Below are 24,619 nucleotides of genomic sequence, written 5' to 3'. Positions count from 1 at the left end.
TCCCGAGAACCAAGGCATCCTACGCTTTCAATCCATACACGCAGCTGCTGGCGCTCCTTGTAGCGGCGGGTCATGGCCGTGGGCCGCCCCAAGGCCGCTTTCTCCGTCAAGCCTGGCATCGGCGACCTCCTGGCGACTGCGAGAATTATAACCTCTCAGACCTTCACCTCCTACATGCAGCTGCTGGCGCTCCTTGCGGAGGTTGGCGAAGCTCGAGGACCGCCTCAAGGCCGCTTTCTCCGCCGCCGAAGGCCCAGCTGCAGCCCACGGTAAGACCCCCAGCCAACACGATGAAGACACTCACCTTACCCCCATTGACTACAGCCAGACTCGGTGTCGCTCAGAACAGCTTCGTAGTTTGGAATTACCCCGCGGCGGATAACCAACTGCCTACAATCTTCGAGACCTCCGGTCGTCTCCCCGAACCACGACCCCCGCAGCTCCGATTGAGACTACCAAGCCGGACAGGCAGCGCGACGAGACCTTCTTCTATACCTACCATAATACAGATGGAGCCCTCGAGCTTTACTAGATCCCACCGGCGATGGGGTTGAGGGGCTGCCTCGAAGCGCGGAGAGCTCTGCCATCGAGGACAAAGAATCGACACGAACAAAGAGCACCGCGACCGCCACTACAAAGACAGGAGACTTACTGCTACAGCGGCATCGTATGGCTCCGCCTCGGCGATGCATATTACTGCTCTGCTGGTGACTACCTCGCACCTCGCGGCGTTGGTAGAACCAGCCGCACACCTTTACCGATGCATCCGCGCAAGCAACAGCGTCGCGAAGAGTCAGAGCCATACAGGCAGGCTTGCTTCAGATTGGGCGTAACGGCAATCTCATCCAAAGGCATCACTCACCTGATGGCGACACTTACTATGAAGACAGACAGCTTCAGCGAACCGTCGTATATCCTCAAGCACACAGCGCTGCGTCCGACAAGACATAGCCTCCGATGGCGAGACCGTTCGTTCATGGTCATGGTCGGAGATACTTCACATCTTACGGATTTGCGCGACGACAGAACCGCGACGACGAACAGCCATAGCGACGAACAACTCTTCATACATCCAGACGGACCACGATGCTGCTTCGCACCACAACATGCGGGCATGGGCTGCGATACAAGGGGCGCAACATATCGGGCTCTCGGCGCGGACGGCTCCTCAGACGACGAGAAGATGAACGCTTGTGCAATGCAAGCACGACAGGAAGTCAAGAGTTGGGTTCATATCTGCTCTTTCATACGGGTGTATCTTCTCCAGGTTGCAGGAAGCGATCGAGTAAAGTGTCCAAGGTTGTTGTACCAATACCGGCCAACTCTTACAACTTTGGTGGTCATCCCGACTCTTCACAGACGACGCACGGGCAGTCTTGTCAGGCAAGCTTGCGAACGCCACGCTTCAACGCCTGAAAAGTTCAGGCACAGGCAAGAGCTGCCTCAATCGCTTCGCCGCAGTCACGACTCGATCGTCCTGGCTGTGTTCGCTCATCATCACGAAGTTCATTGAGGTCCAAACATTCTGCAACTTCATGCCGACTAGCGCAGCCTGAAGTCTTATTCGACTGTCTCGCGGAAGGCTGGAGTCCTCGAAATCCAAGCTCTTGATAACACCATGATGCACTTTCATCTGGAGGCCGATGTCGTCCTTGGGGTCGAGCACGAGGCTAAAGGCTGGTGTTTGTGACCACATCCAATCATCAGTCTACGGACGTTAGTAACGACAGCGAGAAGATTGTGGGCTACGGAAGTACCTGTAGCTCGTCATAGCCTTTCTGGATATCGGGGATGTTCAAGTGCTCTTCGCCAACAGTTTGCACGATGCTTGGAGCTCCCAGCTCAGCATACATTGACGCAAACTCCTCTTGCAGACGTTCCTGGAATATCGACACGTCGAGACCGATGTTGGACACAGGCGAGCTGACACTCTCGACACCCTGGGCTTGTATGACGCTCTTCGCGGGAGATCGCAGGTAGTGGGGTATGATGTGCAGATTCGGCGAACTCAGCAGCGTCGTCGCATGGTGCAAGGCGCGTTGGCGTGTCAGCTTGTATGCTGAGCCGGACACCTTCAGCGGCCTTGGTCCGCCTTCGTCGGTCGTGTAGGGCGTGCGATGCGTGTCCTGAGGGTCGGCGGTGTGCCTGTCGTGCCCTTGGTCGAGAACGATGTCGTGTCGCTCGTTGACTCTGGCGCGCTCGATGCCCAGCTTGCGCAAGGCGCGAACAACCATCTCGGCGTGCAAGTCGCGTGTGAAGTCGCCGCGGGGACATGTGATGCTCCAATTGAGGTTGCCCTCATCATGGAAGACCGTACCTCCACCGGAGCGGCGGCGTACAAGGTCGACCGTACCGATGCCCGGGGGCTCGCTGTCTTTGGCGTCGTGGGGTCCGCGGGCGGCGTTGAGGATGTCCAGATTGACCTCCGTCCACGGGTTCTGATTTCGCCCAATGACGACGCACGGCCTATTCACATAGAGAAACAGAACAGTGCTGTCGGCGGGGCTCTTGCGCAGGATGTGGTCTTCGATGGAGAGGTTGAGGTACGGGTCGGTGCTGCGGGACACGTAGGTCTGCAGCTTGTTGGCGGGGTCGGCGAGCTTCTCCGTGAAGGACGAGTATTGTCGAACCGTATCCCATGTCGTATATGGTATAGCAGAGCCTCTCCAAGAGCTACGGAGGGCGTCTTGTCGTCCGGGAAGGAGCAAATCGTTCGGGGCAAACACTGTCCAGCCTGTCGAAAGCGTGCGGAAGCTGCGAGGGGCCGCAAACGGATTGCGACTCGTGCATTCATGTCGTGAGCAGACGCGCTGAGCTTGCGATATGCTCAGACCCCTCGATGGCGCCATGACGATGGGGTCGATGTTGGTGTTGTGGACATGAAGTTGGCGAGGCGTTGAAGCCGCCAAAGGCCCCACGGCATGCCCGAACTAGCAAGCACCGCCGAATGGCCCCGTTCTTCCCAACGTCAAACCTCAAGGCTGCGATGGCAGTCTCTGCTACCACCACCTCCTGAGCGTCTACGAGGTCTACGTATCCTTTCTGCGTCACTTGCATCGTCGATACGGAGGGTATTACTCCTTGGTATCTGGTCTCGCGCATTTTGCCCCTGATGACCCCGCATCGTGGGCTTGACATGGCTTCCTTGGATGTCGTTCAGGACCTCAACATCTCCTGCATTGAGGATGGCATAGCTTCTGCAGCTCGTGCATACTGAGCCTCATGTTTCCCGGATCTCCTGGCGTCTATGGTGCGCTGCCATACGTTGGACCATTCCTTTCATTCCTACGTCTTTCGTGAATGTTTTCCATTGTCACTTCCAGCACGATGCTACTCCTTACCCATGTCACCTTCCCATTCTATATGTTCATCTCAAGTCTCATCTCCTTTCCGACCCGACATGTTAAGGCGCCGCACTCTTTGACGGTCGTTGTCACCACGGTACCGCCCCCGCTCTGGATCGCGCCCTCACCACAAGGGCCCACACCACCATCACCGCCAGCTTCACCAAGGCGATACTCAACACCAAGATCATGTCGATTTCTCCCAAAGTCTGATCCTCTTCTCGGGGATGCAAGTATCGTCGACCGGAGATATAAAGGGACCTGGAGTCGTATTCTTCCATCAAGTCATCCAGATCAAATAGCCCGGCGGTCAATCGCACTCTCACTTTAAGAGGGATACAACAGCTAACGAGTTCGAATAGTATCACTACCTGCTATCCTTTCTTGCTTTATTCTTTTCCTGCGATTTCCTGCGGCCGCTATAGGGCTTATTCATTTCCTTAGAAAATCACAAAACCCTATCTGGCTCGCCTCGGCGGCTCTTGGCTGCGTACCACACACACGGCTTGGTAAGTCCAACATCCCCTTCAGATTGTCCGCTTCGGTTATTCGATCTGGATGACTTGATCTTCTTTTTTTGCTAATTCGTTCTCCAGAATGTGACGTAGCCTTACTGCATAGTTGGTAGTAAAGTATCAACATGCTTTAGAGGCCTTCCCCGGCTCGTGTCTTCGCATTGCCTTCTATCCTGCAGCATCGTCGCTGCTTTATCTCTTTTTGTACAGAAGGCATTCACACGCTGTCAGAGCCACACGCACACGCACATACAGCCTGCCAGAGCGTAATGCTGTGGTTCCCCCACGAAAGCAGCAAACGCGTCATCGCCGCACAACAACAAAACCTCCGCTCCTGCCTGCACGCCCCGCAACCATTAGGAGATTCTCCTTTGGCTCACCATTAAGTCCAGCCCAAATCTTCTAAAGAGAAGAACTAGAAGTCCCTTCGCTACATAACCCCCGTATTCCATCCACCATCCCATCAAAGTCCAAGAAAATAGCGTAGTGGTCCACTCCACTCCCTCCAACACCGCTCAACTCGCTCGTGTTCGAATCACGCTAACGACCATCTTCCAGCTCCCCCACCGGCCTAACCTCACCGGTCTTTGGATTTCGGGGCCTATCCCCGGTCACAGAAGTGTGATGCTAACCAGCGACAGAGTACGCTAACTTGCAGTGGAGGAATCGGGGGACCTATCGACGTAAGTTAATATCTTCTCCTTCGGCACATAACACTACACTACGCTATTTGAGCTGGACATTCTTTTTTGCTGTTTGAAGGGTCTTGTCTTTTTAGCTGTGGGCATGTCGCACCGGCGCCGGCGGCCTAAGCTGTATAGGTAAGGGCATCTTCTCTTCTCTTGCTAGATCTGAGTAAAGACGACAATAGCAGAGGCGCGTGCTTCATCTCATCTTTTTTGCCTTGTTGTTGTCTTAGCGAGTCGCAATATTCTCCTCTCCCTCACCCTCTCCACCACCAACATCCCCTCCACACCAACAACAGCGCCAGCACAAACCACACCATCTTGCCTACATCAACCTGCCGTCGCGCACACACGTCCTCCTCAAGCCACCCACAAACCTACATACCATCTCCGCCGCTCCTCTCCCCATCTCCGCTCCTCACCCCACCACCTACATACCCCCCACACCACCTCCATCCGCCTCGCACAACCCAGCCAGGCGACCATGGACCCCAACGCGGTCCTCACAAACACGTCGGTGACGTCGACGACGGCGACAACCCAGGCCGGCAACACCACACAGAACGTGGCGGTGGTCCAGAGCGCGGCGACTACAACACAGATTGTAGAGACGGTCGAGGTCATCACGGTCACGCATACGACTACAAAGGTCACCAAGGTCGTGACTACAACCATGAGATAGCGCTGTAGCTATCGGGGTGGTTGGTCGGGATACGTTTTGGGGCTTTGGAAAGTAGATGTATTCATTATATACACTACTAGAGCGGAGTTTGAGGAGTTGAACTGGTGACGTGAGTTCTTGGGGGACTGTCTGCTTTGGTAGCAACAGCGGCTAATTGGTCGACTGTAGCTTGTGTCGCGTCGGTTGTGGTTGGGAGAGGGACTGGTGGGGTAGAGGTTGTGTTTGTTGAGGGCGTTCTTGCGTGGTGGCCTTCATCTTCTTCATCTCGGTCTATCGACTCCTCCCATTCCACGTCATCTTCTGCTGAGCTGGAAGCATTTGCGCCTTCGGGTTTGCGGGCGTGATAGAAGAATCTGAGTAATTAGCAAATCTCGCTTCGTAATGGTGATGGTGATGTTGACTTACACATCAGCATAGAAATGTCGGTCTTTCCTCTTGGCCTCCGCTCTACACTCTGATAGAAAGACTTCGACTTCCTCTCTCGACCACTTCAGCACGCGCGTGAAGAGCCCTAGTGAACTACTTGGCAGCCAATCCATCAGATCTTCATATACAAAGCGACCCAGCAGCTTGAATCTTGCGCCTTTTGCCCACTTCCCTACAGGCCACTTGTAATTCTTGTAGTTGATACTTTTGAAGCCGGCATTGCGAATCTGCGGCGTGAAGTGCCTTGGACTAGTGCCATCGAGACCGATCTTCTTGGCGGCGTCGAGGAAATACTCTGACCACCGGATGAGAGGCGAGTTCTCAGCAGTCACGTCAGGGTCCATGCATCTTATAGGGAAGGCAAGGTCTTGGCACTCGAGATAGCCTCCTGGCTTGAGGTTGGCGTACGCCTGCGCGAAGAAACGGTCCCAGTCCTTGATAGCTGCGACCATAGCTCGCGTATGAATGTAGTCGAATTGATCATGGAAGATCCAGTCTTGCTCGCAATCATCGATTAGGAATTCACAGTTTGGAGGCACTTGAGCGGGTTGTATGGGGCTCAGATCCGTGCCAAGGACGCGAGCGGACGGATGCTCATCAGCGAACTCAATAGACCAGATGCCAGTTCCACATCCCACGTCGAGCACGTTTTGCACATCTTTGGGGATAGGCGCTCGATAAAGTTTACCGTCGAGTGTGAGTCTGAAGGCGTGGTGCTGTAGATCCAATCGGTCCGCTTCCACCTAGTGTCGGCATCAGCAACAATCATGCTACTCCCACCGATAGTTGCACACCTCATCATTGGGTACAGGATACTGTCCCTCGGCATACGCATGATACCGTCTGCCATTCTCGTAGCGAAAGTTGAAGACCGAAGACGTCGCGGACATGGTGTAAGACGACTGATTGTCACCGTAGGCAGAATCACCAAAGTTGGAGTCGCGCTCGTCGCTCTGCCCTTCTGTATCTTCACTCTATTGTGACAGCTGTCAGTCGGGCGAGCTAATACAGCCAAGGTTTGGAACAGGGAACGCACGTCGATTTCGAGCGACGGACCGGAGCTGCTAGCCCCTTCAGCAGTAGAATCATCATGGGCGCTCCCGTTAGTGTCTGTCGAGCTGCTCGAGGCTGACATGTTGTTTTTGTCTTTTCTGGGGTGGAGAGGGGCAACGGCGGAGCGGTCATACTGGTGGCCTTGGGCTTCCCTAACGGCGCTTTAGATGGATTGTGCGGTATCCAGCTCATTGGTAACCCAAGCGCAGACGATCAATTGCTGCGTTGTTAGGTTCGCGTTTTTCAGGCGCCCCGGCCAATCGCATCCGGTGGATGTGTCGTCGGACGGAAGTTCCCAGGCCTTGCCATGTGCCGCGTCTTATTCATGGAGTATCTTGCAGGAATGGCACGTGGGATGGCGTGCATATTCCTTGGAGTTACCCCGTCGGAGTTGGCGAAGGCGGTGTCGGCGTACCCCGAGCGTATAATGGCCGCGCTATCCATACATGCCTCCGAAGACCAACATCCGCGAGAGTGCTCTGGGGATTTTGAGTGTTTAGTTGATTGCATGCGCAAACATGTGACTGAATTCCACTGCAATCTGCTGCGGCCAGATACGACTGTAGCATCGGACATGAGCCTTGAGCGGTGGGTGTGGTGCAGGACGGGCTGCCGGGCGTAATCCCCGTGTTGGTGGCCGGCTGCGATTAGCCGACGTCGTCAGTGGCTGCTGCATGTCGCATCGAGCCGAATCCAGCATGTGACGATGGCTTCTATGTTGAAGATGGTGTTTTTAGAGACACAATGATCAGTATGGCGAGGTTTGTAGTTGGAAGACAGCCGATGGCCGTCGAATCAGCGCCAAGAAGTCGCGCTCGCGTCTCCACCCGCAAGGGGCGCCGATCAACGGCGGCCCTTCAACCGCTGCAAGAGCGTTAGGCATTTCCCGTCGCTAATCGACTTCGCATTGTCGCTATTGCATCAAACCACCAGGTTCCAGGCAAATAAATCGCCGTAGCGTGGGTCGCAGCTTCCCCTTCTGAGCCCGCACAGGTCGCGCTCCATCGCGGATTCTCGACACGACATCCGAGACGCGTCTTCCTCGGCATCCGGGTCGGTCTGCGCGGACTCTGTCTGCCACTCCACAACTCACTCCGCCGACAGCTGGATTCAATTCATCCCTCGCTATCCGATCGGATCGCGACTAGTCTAATTTGAGTTGGGGTTACGCCTGCCTACGCGTCTTCACGTCACCAACCCGGCACTTGTCATGTCGCAACAACATCAAAACAGCTGGCGCCCTCGGCAACAGAACCGCGACTACAGAGCGCCCAAAGTGAGCAAGTGGCTGGATGAGAAACAGAAGGACGACGACCAAATAGCTCCAGATGGCGTTTCCGATTCCGCTAGCCATCTCGAACGTTGGGCTCTGATGACAGCGGGCATGCCAGAGCAGCCTCCCAAGCGCGCCAAAGCGCGAGACATGGAGGAAGAGATCCGCGATCGCATTCACCGAAGATATCAGGGTCCGAAGCACCTTCCACCAGCGACTTCCCAGGACGACCCTGAGCCCATGGATGATCGCATGGTGATCGATCTTACAGGCGATGATGACGTACAGCCCCAAGCCCTCGTTCCCAAAACAACCACAAAGCGTCCCCGCTCACCATCTCCGGTTCCCGACACACCGCGCGTCAATCTCAGTAGTGTAAGCTATGTCCAGACCGTCAAACGCCGTCGGTCAAGATCACCATCGCCCAAGAGATCTGCTTACTCTGCGTTCAGCGCTCGAACATACGGTACAAAGGCGATGAGCATAGCAGAGTCTGACGAGGACTATGACTATTATCAGTCGAGTGAGTGGAGCTTCCCGAGTAGTGAGGATGAAGATGAGGAGATGGAATGATGGGTTTGGATGAAGCGCGCAGATTATGATCACGAGCAAGCCGTTCAGCAGCCGATGGTTGGATGAAGGTACGAGGGAGGGGGTTCGAGCGGCGTTGCGCAGAAGTAGATTGGATCAAACAGTGAGTCTCATCCACACTGATCATGTTCAACACAGCATCACCGCTAAACCTCAATGTTGTTCACATGCAGATTTAACAACACGTGTACATTAGACTTTAAGAATTCTACCAAGGCCGTCATTCCAATGTGTACTGGGTCGCAGTGCGTGAGTATTGTTGCTCGAGCTGACAAATTAACAAATAGACATTAGATTCCTCAAAACTTCGTTCAACTTTTGCTTAGCCCTGGAAGCTGCGAGGCGCTGTGGAAATGGATCTTGGCTTAGTCGCGTTCGCGCTCAAGGTCGAGACCCCTCCAACAGGTCCAACACCTGGCAATGGCTGGAAGGCAGCCTCATCAGGCCAGTTGCCCAGTGAAGCCGGGTCGCCACCAATACGAACCCACTTCGCATGCGAGGGCGTAGGTCCATCCAGAACAAACATTCTGTACCAGCCTACCGGAGCGATGTATGGCCCCTTCGGCGCCTTGACGGTGCATGATCGGCCTGAGCATGACACGCTCGGGAATAGAATACGTGCGCCCATCGAACTTCCATGGGTACTGGACTCGGAACCAAGCAGCGACACCTTGATCGCGCCACCGGAGGATGAAGTCACAGTGAACGAGTAGTCTGCCTCCCAGATCCAGTCGACCTGTGGCAAGTCGAAAGTAGGCTGCGCTGCGCCGGAGAGTAGATAAGGTGGAAGGAAGACCTCCAGACGGTGCTCCTGAGGATGCTTGCCCTGATCTTGCGGGTCGGAGCCCGAGACCAGTACTCTTCCGTCATCCATGATGACAGCCTCGGAGTGGTACATACGTGCGATGGTAGTATTGGCCATCACGCTCATTCGCTTGCCTCGCGGCTTCCTGGAATCGTACAAGACAGCATTCAAGTTCGCCTGGTCTGCAAGACCAAAGCCTGCCTGTCCAATCTCGGCTCCGTTCAAGATCAGATAAGTGCCATCTGGTAGCGTTGCCATGCAGGATATGACGCGTCGAGAAGGCATGCGCTCGAGACTCCATTGAGCATTGGCGGTATCTGGTTCGATGCTGACGCAGTTGTCAAGTCCCACGTTTGGCTGAGCAGATGCGCCACCGCAGATGAGGACCTCCAAAGGCGCACTATAAGGGTAGTACTGCGGAAGAAGGACTTGAGTACCCTCAAAGGGATATGTGCGGCCTCCTGTGGGATCGTTGACGGCAGCCGGTACTTTTGGCAGGATCTTGACTGTGTCTAGGCTGCGTTCATCGAGGATGCGTGCTTCGTTGTAGTACTGGATGAAGATACCACCGGATGGTAGCACGACAAGGAACGGGTACAGATTGTACGGGTCGGTGTCTCTCAGGTACTGCGCTTCGTACACAGGACCGACGGTGGGCAAGATCTCCATGTTTGGCACTGGCGGGCCGTTCGAGCCATCTTGTCCGCCGACGATGAGCATTGATCCGTTAGCCATGACCATTCCTGTTGGGTACCAGCGACCTCTTTGGAGCTTGACAGTGTTAACATCCTCCTGCCAGTTGTTGGTACCGTTGACACCAGCCGAACCGTCTGGCCAGTAAATGCGGACGCCGAACAGGGAATCTGTCGACCATCCGCCAATGTTGATCTGTCGCCCGGCACGATCCGGTAGAGTTAGGCCTGCAGCACAGAAGATGTCCGTCTTGATGCCGGTCAGCTCACGGAAGGCGTGAAAGATGTCGCCACCAATCGAAGGATCGAACTCGTATGCACCAGTGGTGTTTGGCTCGCCTGTTCCATGCTTCTCGAGGAAAGAGACCTTGCCGTTGACACCAGGCTGCGCGATCAGAGGAATGATGGGTCCGCCGACCAAGAACTCGTATCGTCCCGCTGCGGTGCCTTTAGGGTACTCCCAGACGTACAATGGGTCACCCTCCCACTTGTACCAGCTGAGTCGGTTGCCTGCGCCACAGAGCGCTTCAGGGTCACCTGGGCAAGCAATGCTGCATTCAGACTCTGGGGCGGGCTTCGAGCCAATCTTCTCGATACCATCGAGGTCACCGCAGTAGCACTCTTCTCCGTACTCCATTCCGGCGGCCATGTAACCAAAGGCTTGGCATCGACTCAGACACCATTCCGGTGAGTTACCAGTCTGGTTCAACAGCTTGTGAGGGAATACTTGGTTGCCGATGTCGGTGATGCATCCTTGGTATTGCCAGTCGCTCACGTTCTGGGTGGGTGTTGGGACTTTGACGACCTTTAATGGATCTTGGCTTGAGTAGATGCTCATCCGGTTAGGACCTCCGCACGTCTCGGCTTGATTACCAGCACACTTTGTGTTGCACTCCGACTCGGAAGAAGCAGGCTTGCCGCCCATTCTCACCTACATGAGTTAGTACTAGAAGACATTGGAGATTTGGGATATACTAACGGCATTGTCACAAAAGCATTGGTAACTGTACTCCATGGCTGCAATCTCATAGCCAGCTTTCGCGCATTGGCTAGCGCATGATGCGACAGTCATCTTCTGATCATCGGGTTGTTGGTAGTTGACGATGCGGAATCCGGGTCCATCGACATAGCAGCCTTTGTACTCGAAGCCTTCCGGGAGCCCAGTAGCAATGGGCGCTGCGCTGGATGCTCCAGTAGCAGATGCTGTTGCAGAAGCGGTAGGCGTAGCAGTGGCCGAGGTGGATGATTCACCACCTGTGTAGAAACGGAAGAATGTCAAGCGATCGGGACCGCCGCACATCTCTGTCTGGTTGCCATTGCATGCCATGTTGCACCCCTTCTCGCCGTCAGGCGCAGGACCGCCATTGGCTCGAATCTGGTTGTCACAGAAACACTCGCCGGCATACTCAGTACCAGCCAGGACGAAGCCTCCAGCTCGGCATGCAGCCTTGCACTTGTCGTTGGTCATACCACCAGTCACTCCCATTCCCACGGAGAGCGACCGGCCACCGACGTTATCCGTGTAACATCCTTCCGAATACCATCCTCTCTTCGGTTCCGGAGTTGTGGTATTGCTAGGGAGTTCGGGCGCCGCTGAACTCTGCGCGCTAGCGGAGCAAACCAGGGACAGTACCAGGAGATGCAGGCTAAATGGCAGCCGCCGCAGGGCATAAAGTTGCGCCATGTGTGGCGCAATGGGAAAGTGTCTAACGAGCGACAAAAGTATATTGAATCGACAAAGTTCCGAGAGTGCAAGAAGGAGCACCGGCTGTTTAACAACACCCTGGGTATCGTATTCGCATCCCAGGCAAGACCATGTATATAAGCGTCTAGTATTCCTAACACCTCGACCGCCTCCCAGCCCATGCCCTAACCGCGCCTGATCACACCGACGCCCACATCGCAGCCGCATTGTCTTCCAAGTCCGGTAGGTACATTGGCGAACAGCCGGGGCTGCATGCGTACGGCGCCTCTTTGTCTGCACGTGTCAGCACGCGAGCTGCAACATTTCAATAGTCGACATGTAGACATTGCGGCTGACAGGCAAGAAAAAAAAACAGGTCCAACATACGGCACCGCTATCAAGTTAGTCCTCGCTTAGGCAGGTGTCCCGCTGCTTGGTATTACCGGATAAGTAAAGGCTCTTATCACGACCCAATCAGCACACGCATTACACACGCAGCGTTAATCTATTTCCTTAGCAATTCCTTTGGCTAAGTCTTAGCCAGAAGCTGGCAGTTGTAATCTATGGTCGCGGTATTTGGCTTGTGGCGTTCTAGCAATCTACTCCCGCTGCTGTTGTTAGGAAGTCTTGCTAAGTAATCTCTGTAGTAATCTTCCTAGCAGAACTAGCCTGCGTAGCCTGCTAGAATCTATTTCTAGCAGGATCTAGCGCTGGATTTTAAGTAGCTTATACTAGGTGCGCCTACACTAGTACGCATAGCGGCCGCGGTGTCGCTTAAGAGTGCACTAAGGGGGTGCTTGTGCGAGAGCGGCGGGGTTCTAGGTAGCGCGCTTGTAGGCGCGGTATGCATTGTCCTACTCTTATATTAGCTTAGTCTAATGTAGAGGGGGAAGATAGCTTACCTAAATATAGCGGGAAGCTATTAGGTTTAGCATTGTCAACATAGGATAGGTGAATTTTGGTGTAGAGGAGGATGCGAGACGCTGAATTTTGCCGAAAATTTATGCTCCTAGGCTATTGTAGGCAGCGGCTAGGTTAGGTGACCTATCTAATAGGCGTTGAGATTATTCGGTCGAGTACTGTGGGAAGTAGAGCTAGCTTCTGGCAATTCTCCTATTGAATTTCGTTTAAATCGGGCGCCATGCTGCCTGGCGGCCTTGCGAACTAGTCTGTGCGAGAAAACGAGGAAAGGAGGGTCTAACAGCCATGTCGCCCGTTGCAACATGGCCCGTCGTTGGCCGACCGTGTCGCTGGGCGAAGAGCACATGGCGCGCCTAAACCAGCGGGACGATACGGAGAGAGGTCCGTAGCCCTACACACCCCCCGATCCTAGCCTCACGATGCAGCGATGTGCGATACGAGCCCGGGAATGAAGTGCGCGCTAAGAATAGTGCTCCGTACATGACACCAGGCTGCTTTGCCGCTCTTATGCCGCGCCTACACTACAACACCGTATCAGTATTATTGTGTTCTGGTCTAGCTGCAGCAACCTCGCACAATGGTCTTGTTACATCGTCGACATTGTTATACGTGGTCTTGTACCCTGGAAGAACGTATTTGCGACCAATGCGACAGTATTGCTCGTCCAAGCTACTGGTACTCTCTTTAGTCTGCGCAATGCCACAAGAACTGCCAAGCTCAATCACACGATATCCGCCCCCAAGCTTCCCGTTAGTAAGATGAAGCAACTCCAAAGTGGGCGCCCCATGGCTGATCGACCCCGGGCCGTGTGGGGAACCCAAAGAAAATCCTGCGAACAAGATATGCTGCCGTCGCCCGAGCCTAGCCATATTCTCACATTGTTAGTTCAGGTATCTACACCGGCGTGGTGTGGGTTCGACGGCAGTCTGGCCCAAGTGTCAAGTGGAGACTGGGTGAAGGGTGAAGTGGAGATTTCGAACAACGACAACCTTGGAAGTGAGGTGTGCACTTGCTACTTCCTGTCGCCCTGCAAGCCACCATGTACCTAGTTGTCAGCCTTGTGGTGGGATGCGTGGCATGTGATGGGCAGGAGCTGAGTCATGCGCGCGTGTATGTCACTTATAAGCCGGTATTGGCATGAGTGGGGTGTTGCTTCTATCGCGACCTAAGCTGCGAAGAGGAGGTGGGATGCATGTAAGATGCCCACTTCGGTGTATTGGCATTCCGTATCTGCAGACATGTAGTCGGAGCGGGATGAAGCGATAGTTTGTGGTAGGGCCGAAGCAGGAAAGCTTACATAGTCAGGGAATGAGGTCTACTTGGGCTGGAAGGAACGCATTAGTGGTTGACGCAGTTCTTAGTATCTCCGACAATCCTGATTCGAATGTTGCGGGAGCTTTGCGTCCATTTCAGCCCGAGCTGACCTCAATACTTGAGTTGGCTGACTGCAGAGAATCAATACATGTGCGGCTGTACCCTTGGCATATATTGGAGTACGTAGATCTGTATTAGGAAACTTGCAAGTCTGAGGGTGTAGACAGGACTGATGGGCTGTTGCATCGACAGCTGAAGCAACTGGAAGTTCGTGCGAGCTTGCCTTGCCATAGCTCGTTATTGGTATCTTGGTGGTGACGAGATATTGGCTGACTTCTACGGCGCCATCGTAGTGTATTGAATACCCACCTCAGGTGGACTTCGCTGGCAAGCCGAGGGTAGTGGATTCGCGAACTTCATCCTTCGCCACGAAATACATTCTCCTCGCCGACCTTGACTTTCGGTTACTGCAGCCGAATATGTTGTAGCGCATTGGTGTGACGATGTAGCTCTAGCTGAGGGCTGTGCAAGAGATGAGGGGCAGATGCGAAAGATAGACTAGAGCGGCCCGTGTAAGAGTCTACTAGACTGGATGTACTACGACTAGGCGTGGAAGTCAGCTGCCGTGAATTGATCTCCAGTCGGAGATGTCGTCTAAGTTGCAAGCCACTTGCTAGCAGTCTCAGAGATAGAAGGCGCATCTTGAACGATGCCGTCAAGCGTAGCCACTTCGCATGCTGCGTGGCGACTAGTCCCGATGCGGTTAGTGACCGCGGGGTAGATGCTCAGGTCCGCAGCTCAGGGTCCTTCAGCTGCCCAGCCTTGGAGCAGATCATCTTGCACGACTGAAGCCAAGAGAGAGCGCCCAGATCGCGCTCAATTAGCTGTAGATCCCATGGCTTCGCTACCGCCTGTACGCGCCTGCATCTTCGATGTAGACGGCACGCTCATCAACTCAGAAGACATCTACACAGAGATCTACAACAACATACTGCGCGAGTATGGAAGACCAGATTACCCATGGGCAATCAAGGCGACGCAGCAAAGTAGAGGCACAAAGGTCTGTGTTACTCAGCCCTATCATTTTGTCCCGTCGTGCTAACGCTTAGTATAGGGTACCAGGCGCTTACTGGACTGGGCACAGGTACCCCTCACGCCAGCTGAATGGTCTGCGAAGGAAAAAGGGTTTACACATCTCTTCGAAAACAGTAAGGTGCTTCCCGGTGTTGAAACTCTTCTCTCAACCCTCAAAGCAAAGACATCGCCGCCTGTGCTGCTTTCGTTAGCTAGTTCAGCTGGACAACAGAAGTTCGCACTAAAAACGTCGCACATACCCGCTATCAATGCGGCGTTTGATGATCCAGCCTTCCACGTCTTCGGCGATGATCCGGAGATGTCTGATAGCAAGAAGAAGCCAGAGCCTGATATCTTTCTGCTCGCTTTGAAGAGGTTGAACGCTACTGAGACAGCACGTGGTGAGCGCACATTGGAGCCTGCAGAGTGCTTGGTGTTCGAAGACTCAATTGCCGGTGTCGAGGCTGCCAGAAGAGCGGGTATGCGGGTCGTTTGGGTGCCACATCCAGGACTTGCGGAGGTTTGCAAAGGGCGGGAGATAGATGTTCTTATGGGAAGGACAGAGGAAGATGGTACTGTGCCTGAGTATGGAACGCCAGTAGACGGAGATGCGAAGGGTCCTTTAGTCACGGAAGACGGTCGGTTGTTGTCGGATGATAGGATGGCGGAGCTGAGGTACAGTCTAGAGGAGTTTCCGTACGCTGTGTATGGTATCAATATCGCGAAATAGGTGGTGAATGGTGACACATGGGTGTGTGTTCGTATGTCGTAGGACACGATCATCCCGAGGTCGTAATCCATCCTGGAACAGACGCAGTAGTAGCGTTGTATCCGGTTCTACTTGACGCTCGCATGAGCCTCACTAAGATGCAAGTCTCGACTCCTTCTGCGTGATGTTTGACGCACGTTCCCTGCGAATACCACGCGTGAGATAGACTCCTGTGTACCATTCATGATGAGGACGCGCTCTCTAGACGAGCCGAAATGAGTCCATTGACCTTGAATACCCACACGACATGAAATCCGTCACAGTGCACAGTGAGCGATACACAAGAATGAAGGATGAAGAATGAGTATGATTCGGTCGCTGTTCAAAGGGGCTGCGAAGGAGCGAAGGGGTTGCTTAGTCAGCAAAAAGCTGGTAGCGCCGCCTGATGACGCGTTGACAGCCGAAAACGCGCCCGCGTGGCTGCCATCTGCCATCACCAAACCTCATCAACACACATACGCGCTTTCATCCTATGTTCATGATTCATTACGATATAGAGCTATCGTGCATCACAGCTTCGCAGGGCAAGGTGTGCACACAGACCGGCACGTGGTGGTGCGGCAAGACATCCATCAGAGTGGCAGCTCTTCTTCCTCTTCTTCTTCTTCCTGCGCACCGGCCTCGGGACCACCGACAACCTCATCAATTCTCGCGCGACCCGACTGCAAGCTCTTGACACCAGCGGCATCTCTCGCGAGTTTATCCATCGCGGTTTTCAACTCAGCTGGGCAGAAAAGCTTGCACAGCGTAGTCATATCGTCGTACACAACCTCGCGTTGCTGGGATCCTGGGATGTAGATCGTGTTGCCGATATTAAATGTTAACGAGTATAGCAGGTTCCGCGCATCCCAATCCTCGACAGGTTCAGATACTGGAAAGTTGCGCTTGTAGGCCCGGATGTATGCCTTACTGCTCAAACGATGACGCGGCGCTCTCCAATTACCAGTGTCGTATTCGTTGTGCCCGTAGAAAGAGCAGACATCGAACACGAACGCTTCGCCCGTTTTAGCGTCCATCGCAGTGTTGCCATCCCAACAATCGCCATGGATGAGACACGGTTTTATCACACGACCTTCTGCTTGGAGCGGCAACAAAAGACGGGGCACAACCTTCTGGAGCGTCAGATCGCATACCACGTCGAACTCAGGCCAATTGAGGATTGGCTTAGCCAGCTCCATGACATGGCCTAGATGTCGGCCATACAGGGTGCACCAAGAGTCTTCCCATGTATCGACGGCCTGAGCGATTCGGGCATGGCATGTCGAGAAATGGAATCCGAATTTGCCAGTCGGTGAAACGGACCGTTGATGCATGTCAGCGAGTCCCGCAGCCAGCTTGACCGGATCTGCGGGCTTTTAAGATTAGCATCTGGGTCTCCGAAACCATACTGAAGCATGCTTACCTGTTCACCAACATCTCGAAAAGCCGCAAGTAGAAAGTACGTCTCGTCTGCCCCTTCGAGCTTGCCCCAGGCGTATGGCTGGGGGACGAACGAGGGCGAGATGGCATAGATGGCTTTGAGCGACTCGTATTCGCCTTCGCACATGTGTCTTCCTATCTCTCCGAGAGTTACAACCTCTGGGGCGTCAGTTCCCGGATTCGTCGTAAGGTTCCACAATCAGCCAAACCTTCAGGAAGTAGTTGTCATTCTCCTCCGTTGGAAGTCGGACCACGAGCTTGGCCGTCTTACCCCACAGCGATTCGCCGTAGTTGTATGCATCTGTTACCTGAGTTCCAGGAATGGGGAATGCTGGCCTAAGGTAAGTGCCGGACATGAATGGCTATTGCGACATTACCTGCGACCACCCGTTCATCAACCTTGTACGAGCCGCTGGCCTGCGGTGGCAGGAATGGTTCGGTTGGCGTCTCTTCCAAGTTCGCTTGAGCCTTGCCTATGGCGATCTTGCCTATGGTGTGGACGTCTTCTGTCGCAGTCGTACCCATGATGTCTTAGCGTCTGGTGTTGATGAGAGAAGGCTTCTAGTGAGCGTAGGGTGAGCCTCTCTCGACAAGCACGGGTCGCCGCGGCGGACGATGTCGTCAGTGGAAGGCGCTGTATTCCTTCGCCGAATAGCCGCTGAACGATGATTGGCCGAAATGTCGCAACCCGCGTGGGCTTATATTGGTGGGCGCAGAAATAGCCAATAGGTGAGCGGATTGCTGGACGACAATACTCGATCACATTCCCAAGAGAAGCATGCATATGCGGCACGGCAGAGAGGCTGACACACGAGCTGATGGTACCCCGCACCACAGAGCCAGCTACCTTCCCGTCCTTGCAACCTTGGGAGGCAGCCCGGAGGCCTGACTAATTAGCCTCTCAAATCGTTTTGACGTACCTCAATTTCACAGCCTTGGATGCGATGGCGAAGTCATTACAACCATCCTTCAAGGCTATCCTCCATGCCGCACATGCCTTCGTGGCTAAGTGACACATGGTAATCTTCGATGGCATCGAGGCCGAGTGTAGTAAGCATATCGGATCTCAGCCTTGTGCATGATAGCTAAATTGACGAAGCTTCACAGGCTCCGATTGCGATCAGAGCCGACACCCGAAAGCGATGACAACGACAACCTAGACGCCGAGTCGACCTTTCACCGGACAGAGCTTCAATCTACCGACAGCGGACAAGATACCTCTATAGCCTCCGCAAGGTTCAAGGCCAGCGTGCCCTATAGAAGCGGTTCGTTGATTTCGACCACAAGTACACTCAATGCAGGCGTCCTCGGCAGACCAATAGCGCAGAGCCAGCGATCCCGCGACGATTTGGGACTACACCTCGTGACCGATCGGTTTGAACCAAGCGGCGATATAGTCTTCGTGCACGGCTTGGGAGGTCACCCGTGGACCACATGGAGCTGGGAGCGCGATCTGAACAACTTCTGGCCTAGCTGGCTTGAACATGAAGGAGCATTGTCAACATGGAGGGTCTTCACGTTTGGTTACGATTCAAATTGGAGAGGAGCAGGAGCTAATCTGAACATCTCCGATTTTGCGAAAGACCTTCTGCTTCAGATTCTGACCTTCACAAGCTCGAATGGGAGTGCTATCAGGCCTAAAAAGATCATCTTTATTGCCCACTCAATGGGTGGCTTGGTGGTCAAGAAGGCATATCTGCTGGGCAAACAGGATTCGCAATTCGCCGACATCGCGGCTTCGTTTCACGGCATCATCTTCCTCGCAACTCCCCACCGCGGGGCGCAGTCGGCCTCCACCTTGAACAATATCCTTGCAAGCCTTCCTCTGGGCCCACCATCGAAAAGCTACGTCGCCGAGCTTCAATTACACAGCAATGCTCTTCACGAGATCAATGAGCAGTTCCGTCACCACTGTCACGATCTTGCCTTGATGTCATACTTCGAAACAGAGAAGACCAGCATTGGCCTCAAAGATGCGATGGTAGTCGCCCTTCCCTCTTCATGCTGTGACCCTGGACTAACGCCCACAGATCGTGGAGAAAGATTCGGCTGTCCTTCAATTACCGGGAGAAATGTCGGGCTCACTACGCGCAAACCACCACACCATATGCAAGTTCAAGAGCCCTACAGACACTCAGTACGTAAGAGTGAGAAACACGATAAGCCATTTTGCTAGAGAGGCTTCACCAGCTGCAGGTATGACTCATTACGTTGCATCTTTGCAAAAACCAGAATTGCTGATGTTTGGACAGCGCCTGCTGTCGATGTCATCGATCGCATCGAAGACAGCCAAAAGATCGCCGCAATCCTGGGTGTCCACGAAGATGCTGAAAACGATCTCAAATCCAGACACGGCAGGATTATGGACGGGACCGGCCAATGGCTCCTACAAAAGTCGGACTTCACACGTTGGAAAAGCTCAGTGGGTGATCGAGCTGCTCCGGTCTTTTGGCTATTCGGACTACCCGCGAGTGGCAAGACGGCTCTTTCCAGTATGGTGGCACATCACTTGAAGGACCAACAGGCGAGCTGTCAGCATCATTTCTTCTCGACAGGACACCAGACAAAACGAACTGCCGCATACTGTCTTCGTAGCATCGCTTCACAGCTTGCCCAAAACAGCCAACCTTTCCGAGAAGCCTTGTTCTCTTTCCATGCTGAGACTGGCATCAAGTTCACTTCGCAAGATCAAAACTTTCGTACGATATGGGAGAAGATCTTCGAAGGCATCATCTTCAAAATTGCATTCACACAGCCACTATTTTGGATAATCGACGGAATAGATGAGGCCGATTCGCACTCACTAGTCATCAACTCTCTCCTGAGGATACGGTCGACTACTACTATCAAGGTCTTCCTGAGCAGCAGGCCCATGAAGGTACCCACCGCACCTAAGGGCGAAGGATCTCCGGTCACTGTGCGCTTCTTGTCAGAAACCGATACAGCGAGAGATATACGAGCATATGTGGCCACTTCCATACGCGACATCTTGACAGCTGCTGAGACTGTTCAACAAGACATCGTTGACAAAATCCTGGCAAAAGCTTCTGGATCGTTCCTCTGGGTTCGTCTTTGCTTGAAGTCCCTCCGCCAAAGCTGTCATACCCGAGATGACATTGATAAGGCCCTGACCGGACTACCAGCGGGAATGGTGGGTCTTTACGAACAAATGCTACACAAGCTCCTTTCGCAGCCTGAAAAGACCCAAAGCCTCGCACACATGCTACTATCATGGGTCAGTTGCAGCTGGCGCCCCTTGAGACTAGAGGAGTTACAGCTTGCCCTCGAACCTACATTCACCGGCTTTTTGAATCTTGAAGACACCGTCAATCAGATCTGTGCACACTTTGTCACCACTGACAATGGTAAAATAACTTTGATCCATGACACCGCCCGTCAGTTTCTTACAACCAATCAAGCTGGCAGAATTGCTTTCATTCAACCTCGCCAGGCCCATCTCCAGATTGCTGAACGTTGTCTCGGGTACCTGTCTCAAGATACCTGGCCTCGGACATTCCATGCAATATCAATAGCCGATGTTGATCTAAAAAGACTCATTCGGAGCAACCGCCTTCTCCTAGCCGAACAGGGCGCTCCTTTACTGGGTTATGCTACGTGCTATTGGGCATACCATGTTTCCAAATCCCCAACAGCAAGCACAGAAATCACAAACGCACTAAAAGTGTTCTTCTCGTCATACTGTCTCTCTTGGATTGAGGCTATCGCGCTATCCGCAAACCTACGCTACCTGACGAGATCAGCGAGGTATCTGAAAGCTTATGCAAAGAGGAAAAAGCACGCTAGAATGCACAAGAACTCCTCTCCGGTATTGGATAGCCTGACCAAATTGCCAGAAGATGATCCAAAGTGGCTGCAGTCATGGGCCATCGATCTCATCCGACTTGTTGGTAAATTTGGTTCTATTCTCCTAGCGAAACCACCAGCGATCTACCAAGATATCATACCTTTCTGTCCAAAAGGTTCGATGTTTACTCTTACCTATGGAGAGCACAAAGCGGGACAGCTCACAGTCACTGGACTTCCTTCCGATGGCTGGGACGATCGCCTAGCTCGTGTTAGTGTGGGCGACGATTACATTGCTTCGCAGGTACTGGCTACAGAATCATACTTCGTCACGTTGATCAGCACTATCGGTAGAGTCCTTGTTTGGCATACTGAAACATGTGAGAAAGCACGTCAGATCGAAGTAGGTGAATACGTGGCGGTGGTGAGACTCAACAATAGTGGGACGTTGTTGGCGACAGCGAGTTTCAGCCATTGCGCGGTATGGGAACTATCGTCTGGTCGGTTGATGTCGCGAATCGACAACTTAACGACGAAACGAATCATCGCCATATCTTTCGCCAACAACGACGCTCATCTAGTCATTGGGTCTGACGACTGCTCTATCACTGTATACGATCTTTCGACATCAAGCATAGTGCAGCATCATATTTTCGAATCGCCAAGTCAAGATTACAATGGTTGCCCCACAGCTATGGCAATCAACCCAGCCGCGGCCGCTGTCGCCATAGCCTGGCGTGGCAAAGTCCCTCTGATATGGCACTTTCAAGCTACTGCGCTCCAACCAGCGCGGATACGCCGGCTCCGCTCGTCTATAACATCACTTCTAGGCCCAGAAGATCTTCATTGGCAAGTCGACGGCGATTCACTCTTCATCCTTTGTCAAAATGCCGACTTGGTTGAATGGCGACTATTTGATGATCAGCAACTTGCCTATCCTCACCTGAAAGCCCGCGAGATTGCTATTAATTCCGAAGGCAGTCTTTTGCTCACGTCAGATCATAGTGGGACGATCAGCGTGTGGGCCTTTCCGCGCCTGTCTCTGATATACCAGCTTGGCAGCGTCAACGATTTCGTAAGGGACGTGGCGTTTAGCCCAGATGGTCAGCGGCTGTATGATGTGAGAGACTCGATATGTAACGTCTGGGAGCCCGACGTTCTCGTTCGCCCCGATGAGCATGACATGGAGGATGAGTCCAGCCTGGATGAACTGAGCTTAGTCTCTAGTGAGCCGACCGTGTCTCAGATCGACAATACCAAGGCCTTCGTATCAGCAGTTGCCAGTAGCGGATCTGATGCATATTACTGTTGCGGGAGGGACGATGGCTCAGTTATCATCCACGAAGTTGCAAATGGTACCCCCATCCGCAAAGTCTACACTCACTCATCGACCACATCCGTACTTTGTATGGAATGGTCACCATCCGGGCGATACATGGTATCCAGCGACGACTCTGCTCGCGTCATCGCAAAGCGATTAGAAACGAAGGCCAAGGACCAGTGGCGTGTCTACCCAGTGCTAGATGCGCGGGTGTCAGAGCCCGTACATCAATTTGTCTTTAGTCCAGATGAGCAATACCTGCTGATATCGACGTCGTCAACAGATCAGCTATACGACACACGATCGAAGCAGCGGCCCTGGTTCAAAGACTGGGGATCAAGACAGCGCCGCCGTTGGGTACAGGATCCTCTGGACATGGAGTCACTCATTTGGCTTGAGCCTCAATTACTGATAAGCTATCAATGGTCCACCATGACTATACAAGTCAGTGTTGCAATCGAGTCCGAGCCAGAACTGGAAACGGAAGAGTGTTCAGAGCCGCAGAAACATGATCATACCGAGAAGGTCGTCGTGTGGGCCGAAGCCATTCCTTCCAGTGGACAAATTCTGTACGGCACTCTTCCAGCGAGCCATTACCAGGGAGTCGTATCGCAACTCTCTCATTCTGGTCTCCATGTGGAAGCGATAAAAATGTCTCGCACAATCGAATCACGAATCGCATCCTTTAGACCAGAATGCACACCAGAACTCGCTCGACGCGCAAAAAGACTAGTAGGCATCACAAAAGGAAGAGTCGCATACCTAGACCACGACAATCAGCTTTGTACTTGGGATCTAGACAGCGGTATAGATGGCATGCAAAAGCACTTTTTCTTGCCGCGAGATTGGCTCGATACGAGCTCGTTAGAGACAGCTCTGATCAACGAAGAAGGGACGTTCTTCTGTCCAAAGGGAGGTTACGTGGCTGTTGTTCGCAATGGGTTGTCTTTGTAAGAGTGCATCTCAACTATCAGATGAATATCATCGCGATGAAAGTGTTTCATGCATGAAGCCTGTGGGCGGAGAGCAGCCGCGGCCTGAATCCAAGCGACTTGATCCATTTGATCCACTTTACTGCACGTGACCAACACGATTCCGAGATCGGAAGTGTTACTTCCGAAAGTAACGCACCTCGCGAACACATATCGCCTCGATGCTACACAGATCACATTCCTCCATCTAGACATACAATGTCAACCCCGACGCTACTAGAGGGGTTTCCCGGTGAAGCACCCTCTGCGCCTTCTACGAAACTCCGGTACGCAGACGTACGCGCCCACCCATTCCCGTGTTGACGCGACTTGGCTGAACCAACACGTCGATGTATCCAGGTCGCCGTAACCGCAACTGCCAAAGAGTTCGCCGGCATCTACCGGGGCAAACAATATCATGAACCAGACTTCGATGCCGTGCTCGACCGCGCATTAGCCGCCGGAGTAGAGAAAGTCATGCTGACAGGCATGTACGCATCCGACGCGTCTTTTAATCTCGGCATAGCGCGAAAACGACACGAGCAATGCAGGGTCACAATCGGTGTGCACCCATACCATGCCGCCGAAGCTGATGAGGGCGGAGAAGAATACTACAAGGGCCTGTGCGACAGCATCACGACGACCATGACTGAAGAGCCCCACCTCCTAGCCGCTTTCGGAGAGCTCGGCCTCGACTACGACAAGCTGGCCGAAGCCCCAAAAGACGTTCAGATACGCGTGTTCAAGCGACAGCTCGATATGATTGTGAGCGCGGGATGGAAACTACCCCTCTTCCTCCACTGTCGCGCCGCGTTCGAAGATTTCGTTGCTATACTCGAACCCTACATGGACCGGCTGCCTTTACGATCTGGTCTTGTCCACTCTTTCGTCGGTACCACAGCGCAGATGCAGAGTTTGATCGCTATGGGCCTACATATTAGTGTCAACAACTTCGCTTTCCGAGATCGCGATAGCTTGGATATGATCAGGCATGTGCCGTTGGATAAGCTGCAGATTGAAACGGATGCGCCGTGGGGCGATATCCAAGCGTCTAGTGAAGTAGCAAAGGCGTATTTGAAGGACGCGACGAAATGGTCTTGGGGGAGCAAGAAGAAGGATAAGTTTAGTATGGGCGATATGGTGAAGGAGAGGAATGAGAGTTGCAATGTAGAGAAGGTGGCGTTGGTTGTTGCGGGGATTAAGGATGTTGGTGTCGAGGAGGTTGCGGAAAGCGCGTGGAGGAATAGTGTGGATATGTTCTTTTCGCGTTAGTGC

General features: G+C 53.4%; 7 protein-coding genes across 7 annotated transcripts; 3 read left to right on the top strand and 4 right to left on the bottom strand.

Moving 5' to 3' along the window:
• Window positions 1-1,405: 1,405 nt before the first annotated feature.
• J4E84_009810 (uncharacterized protein) lies at window positions 1,406-2,849 on the bottom strand (the record flags this gene model as incomplete). Its single annotated transcript, XM_049392370.1, has 2 exons — window positions 1,406-1,708; window positions 1,758-2,849. 2 exons carry the CDS (start codon window positions 2,847-2,849, stop codon window positions 1,406-1,408), a joined length of 1,395 nt encoding a protein of 464 aa, XP_049239953.1.
• Window positions 2,850-5,628: 2,779 nt separating this feature from the next.
• J4E84_009809 (uncharacterized protein) lies at window positions 5,629-6,543 on the bottom strand (the record flags this gene model as incomplete). Its single annotated transcript, XM_049392369.1, has 2 exons — window positions 5,629-6,396; window positions 6,448-6,543. 2 exons carry the CDS (start codon window positions 6,541-6,543, stop codon window positions 5,629-5,631), a joined length of 864 nt encoding a protein of 287 aa, XP_049239952.1.
• A 1,373-nt stretch (window positions 6,544-7,916) lies between these two features.
• Window positions 7,917-8,552, top strand: J4E84_009808 (uncharacterized protein; the record flags this gene model as incomplete). The annotated part of the gene is made up of 1 exon (XM_049392368.1): window positions 7,917-8,552. The coding sequence occupies one exon, from the start codon at window positions 7,917-7,919 to the stop codon at window positions 8,550-8,552; it is 636 nt and encodes a 211-aa protein (XP_049239951.1).
• Window positions 8,553-8,892: 340 nt separating this feature from the next.
• J4E84_009807 (uncharacterized protein) lies at window positions 8,893-11,553 on the bottom strand (the record flags this gene model as incomplete). The annotated part of the gene is made up of 2 exons (XM_049392367.1): window positions 8,893-10,998; window positions 11,047-11,553. 2 exons carry the CDS (start codon window positions 11,551-11,553, stop codon window positions 8,893-8,895), a joined length of 2,613 nt encoding a protein of 870 aa, XP_049239950.1.
• A 3,328-nt stretch (window positions 11,554-14,881) lies between these two features.
• Window positions 14,882-15,790, top strand: J4E84_009806 (uncharacterized protein; the record flags this gene model as incomplete). The annotated part of the gene is made up of 2 exons (XM_049392366.1): window positions 14,882-15,046; window positions 15,101-15,790. The coding sequence occupies 2 exons, from the start codon at window positions 14,882-14,884 to the stop codon at window positions 15,788-15,790; spliced, it is 855 nt and encodes a 284-aa protein (XP_049239949.1).
• Window positions 15,791-16,401: 611 nt separating this feature from the next.
• Window positions 16,402-17,773, bottom strand: J4E84_009805 (uncharacterized protein; the record flags this gene model as incomplete). The annotated part of the gene is made up of 4 exons (XM_049392365.1): window positions 16,402-17,181; window positions 17,232-17,405; window positions 17,458-17,549; window positions 17,626-17,773. The coding sequence occupies 4 exons, from the start codon at window positions 17,771-17,773 to the stop codon at window positions 16,402-16,404; spliced, it is 1,194 nt and encodes a 397-aa protein (XP_049239948.1).
• Window positions 17,774-18,326: 553 nt separating this feature from the next.
• J4E84_009804 (uncharacterized protein) lies at window positions 18,327-24,616 on the top strand (the record flags this gene model as incomplete). The annotated part of the gene is made up of 4 exons (XM_049392364.1): window positions 18,327-19,229; window positions 19,279-19,444; window positions 19,501-22,979; window positions 23,705-24,616. 4 exons carry the CDS (start codon window positions 18,327-18,329, stop codon window positions 24,614-24,616), a joined length of 5,460 nt encoding a protein of 1,819 aa, XP_049239947.1.
• Window positions 24,617-24,619: the final 3 nt, after the last annotated feature.

The sequence above is a fragment of the Alternaria hordeiaustralica genome (genome assembly GCF_023758085.1).
Source record: "Alternaria hordeiaustralica strain BMP 2776 chromosome Unknown scaffold_32, whole genome shotgun sequence".
Taxonomy (NCBI): domain Eukaryota; kingdom Fungi; phylum Ascomycota; class Dothideomycetes; order Pleosporales; family Pleosporaceae; genus Alternaria; species Alternaria hordeiaustralica.
This window is presented reverse-complemented; position numbering and strand designations above follow the sequence as displayed.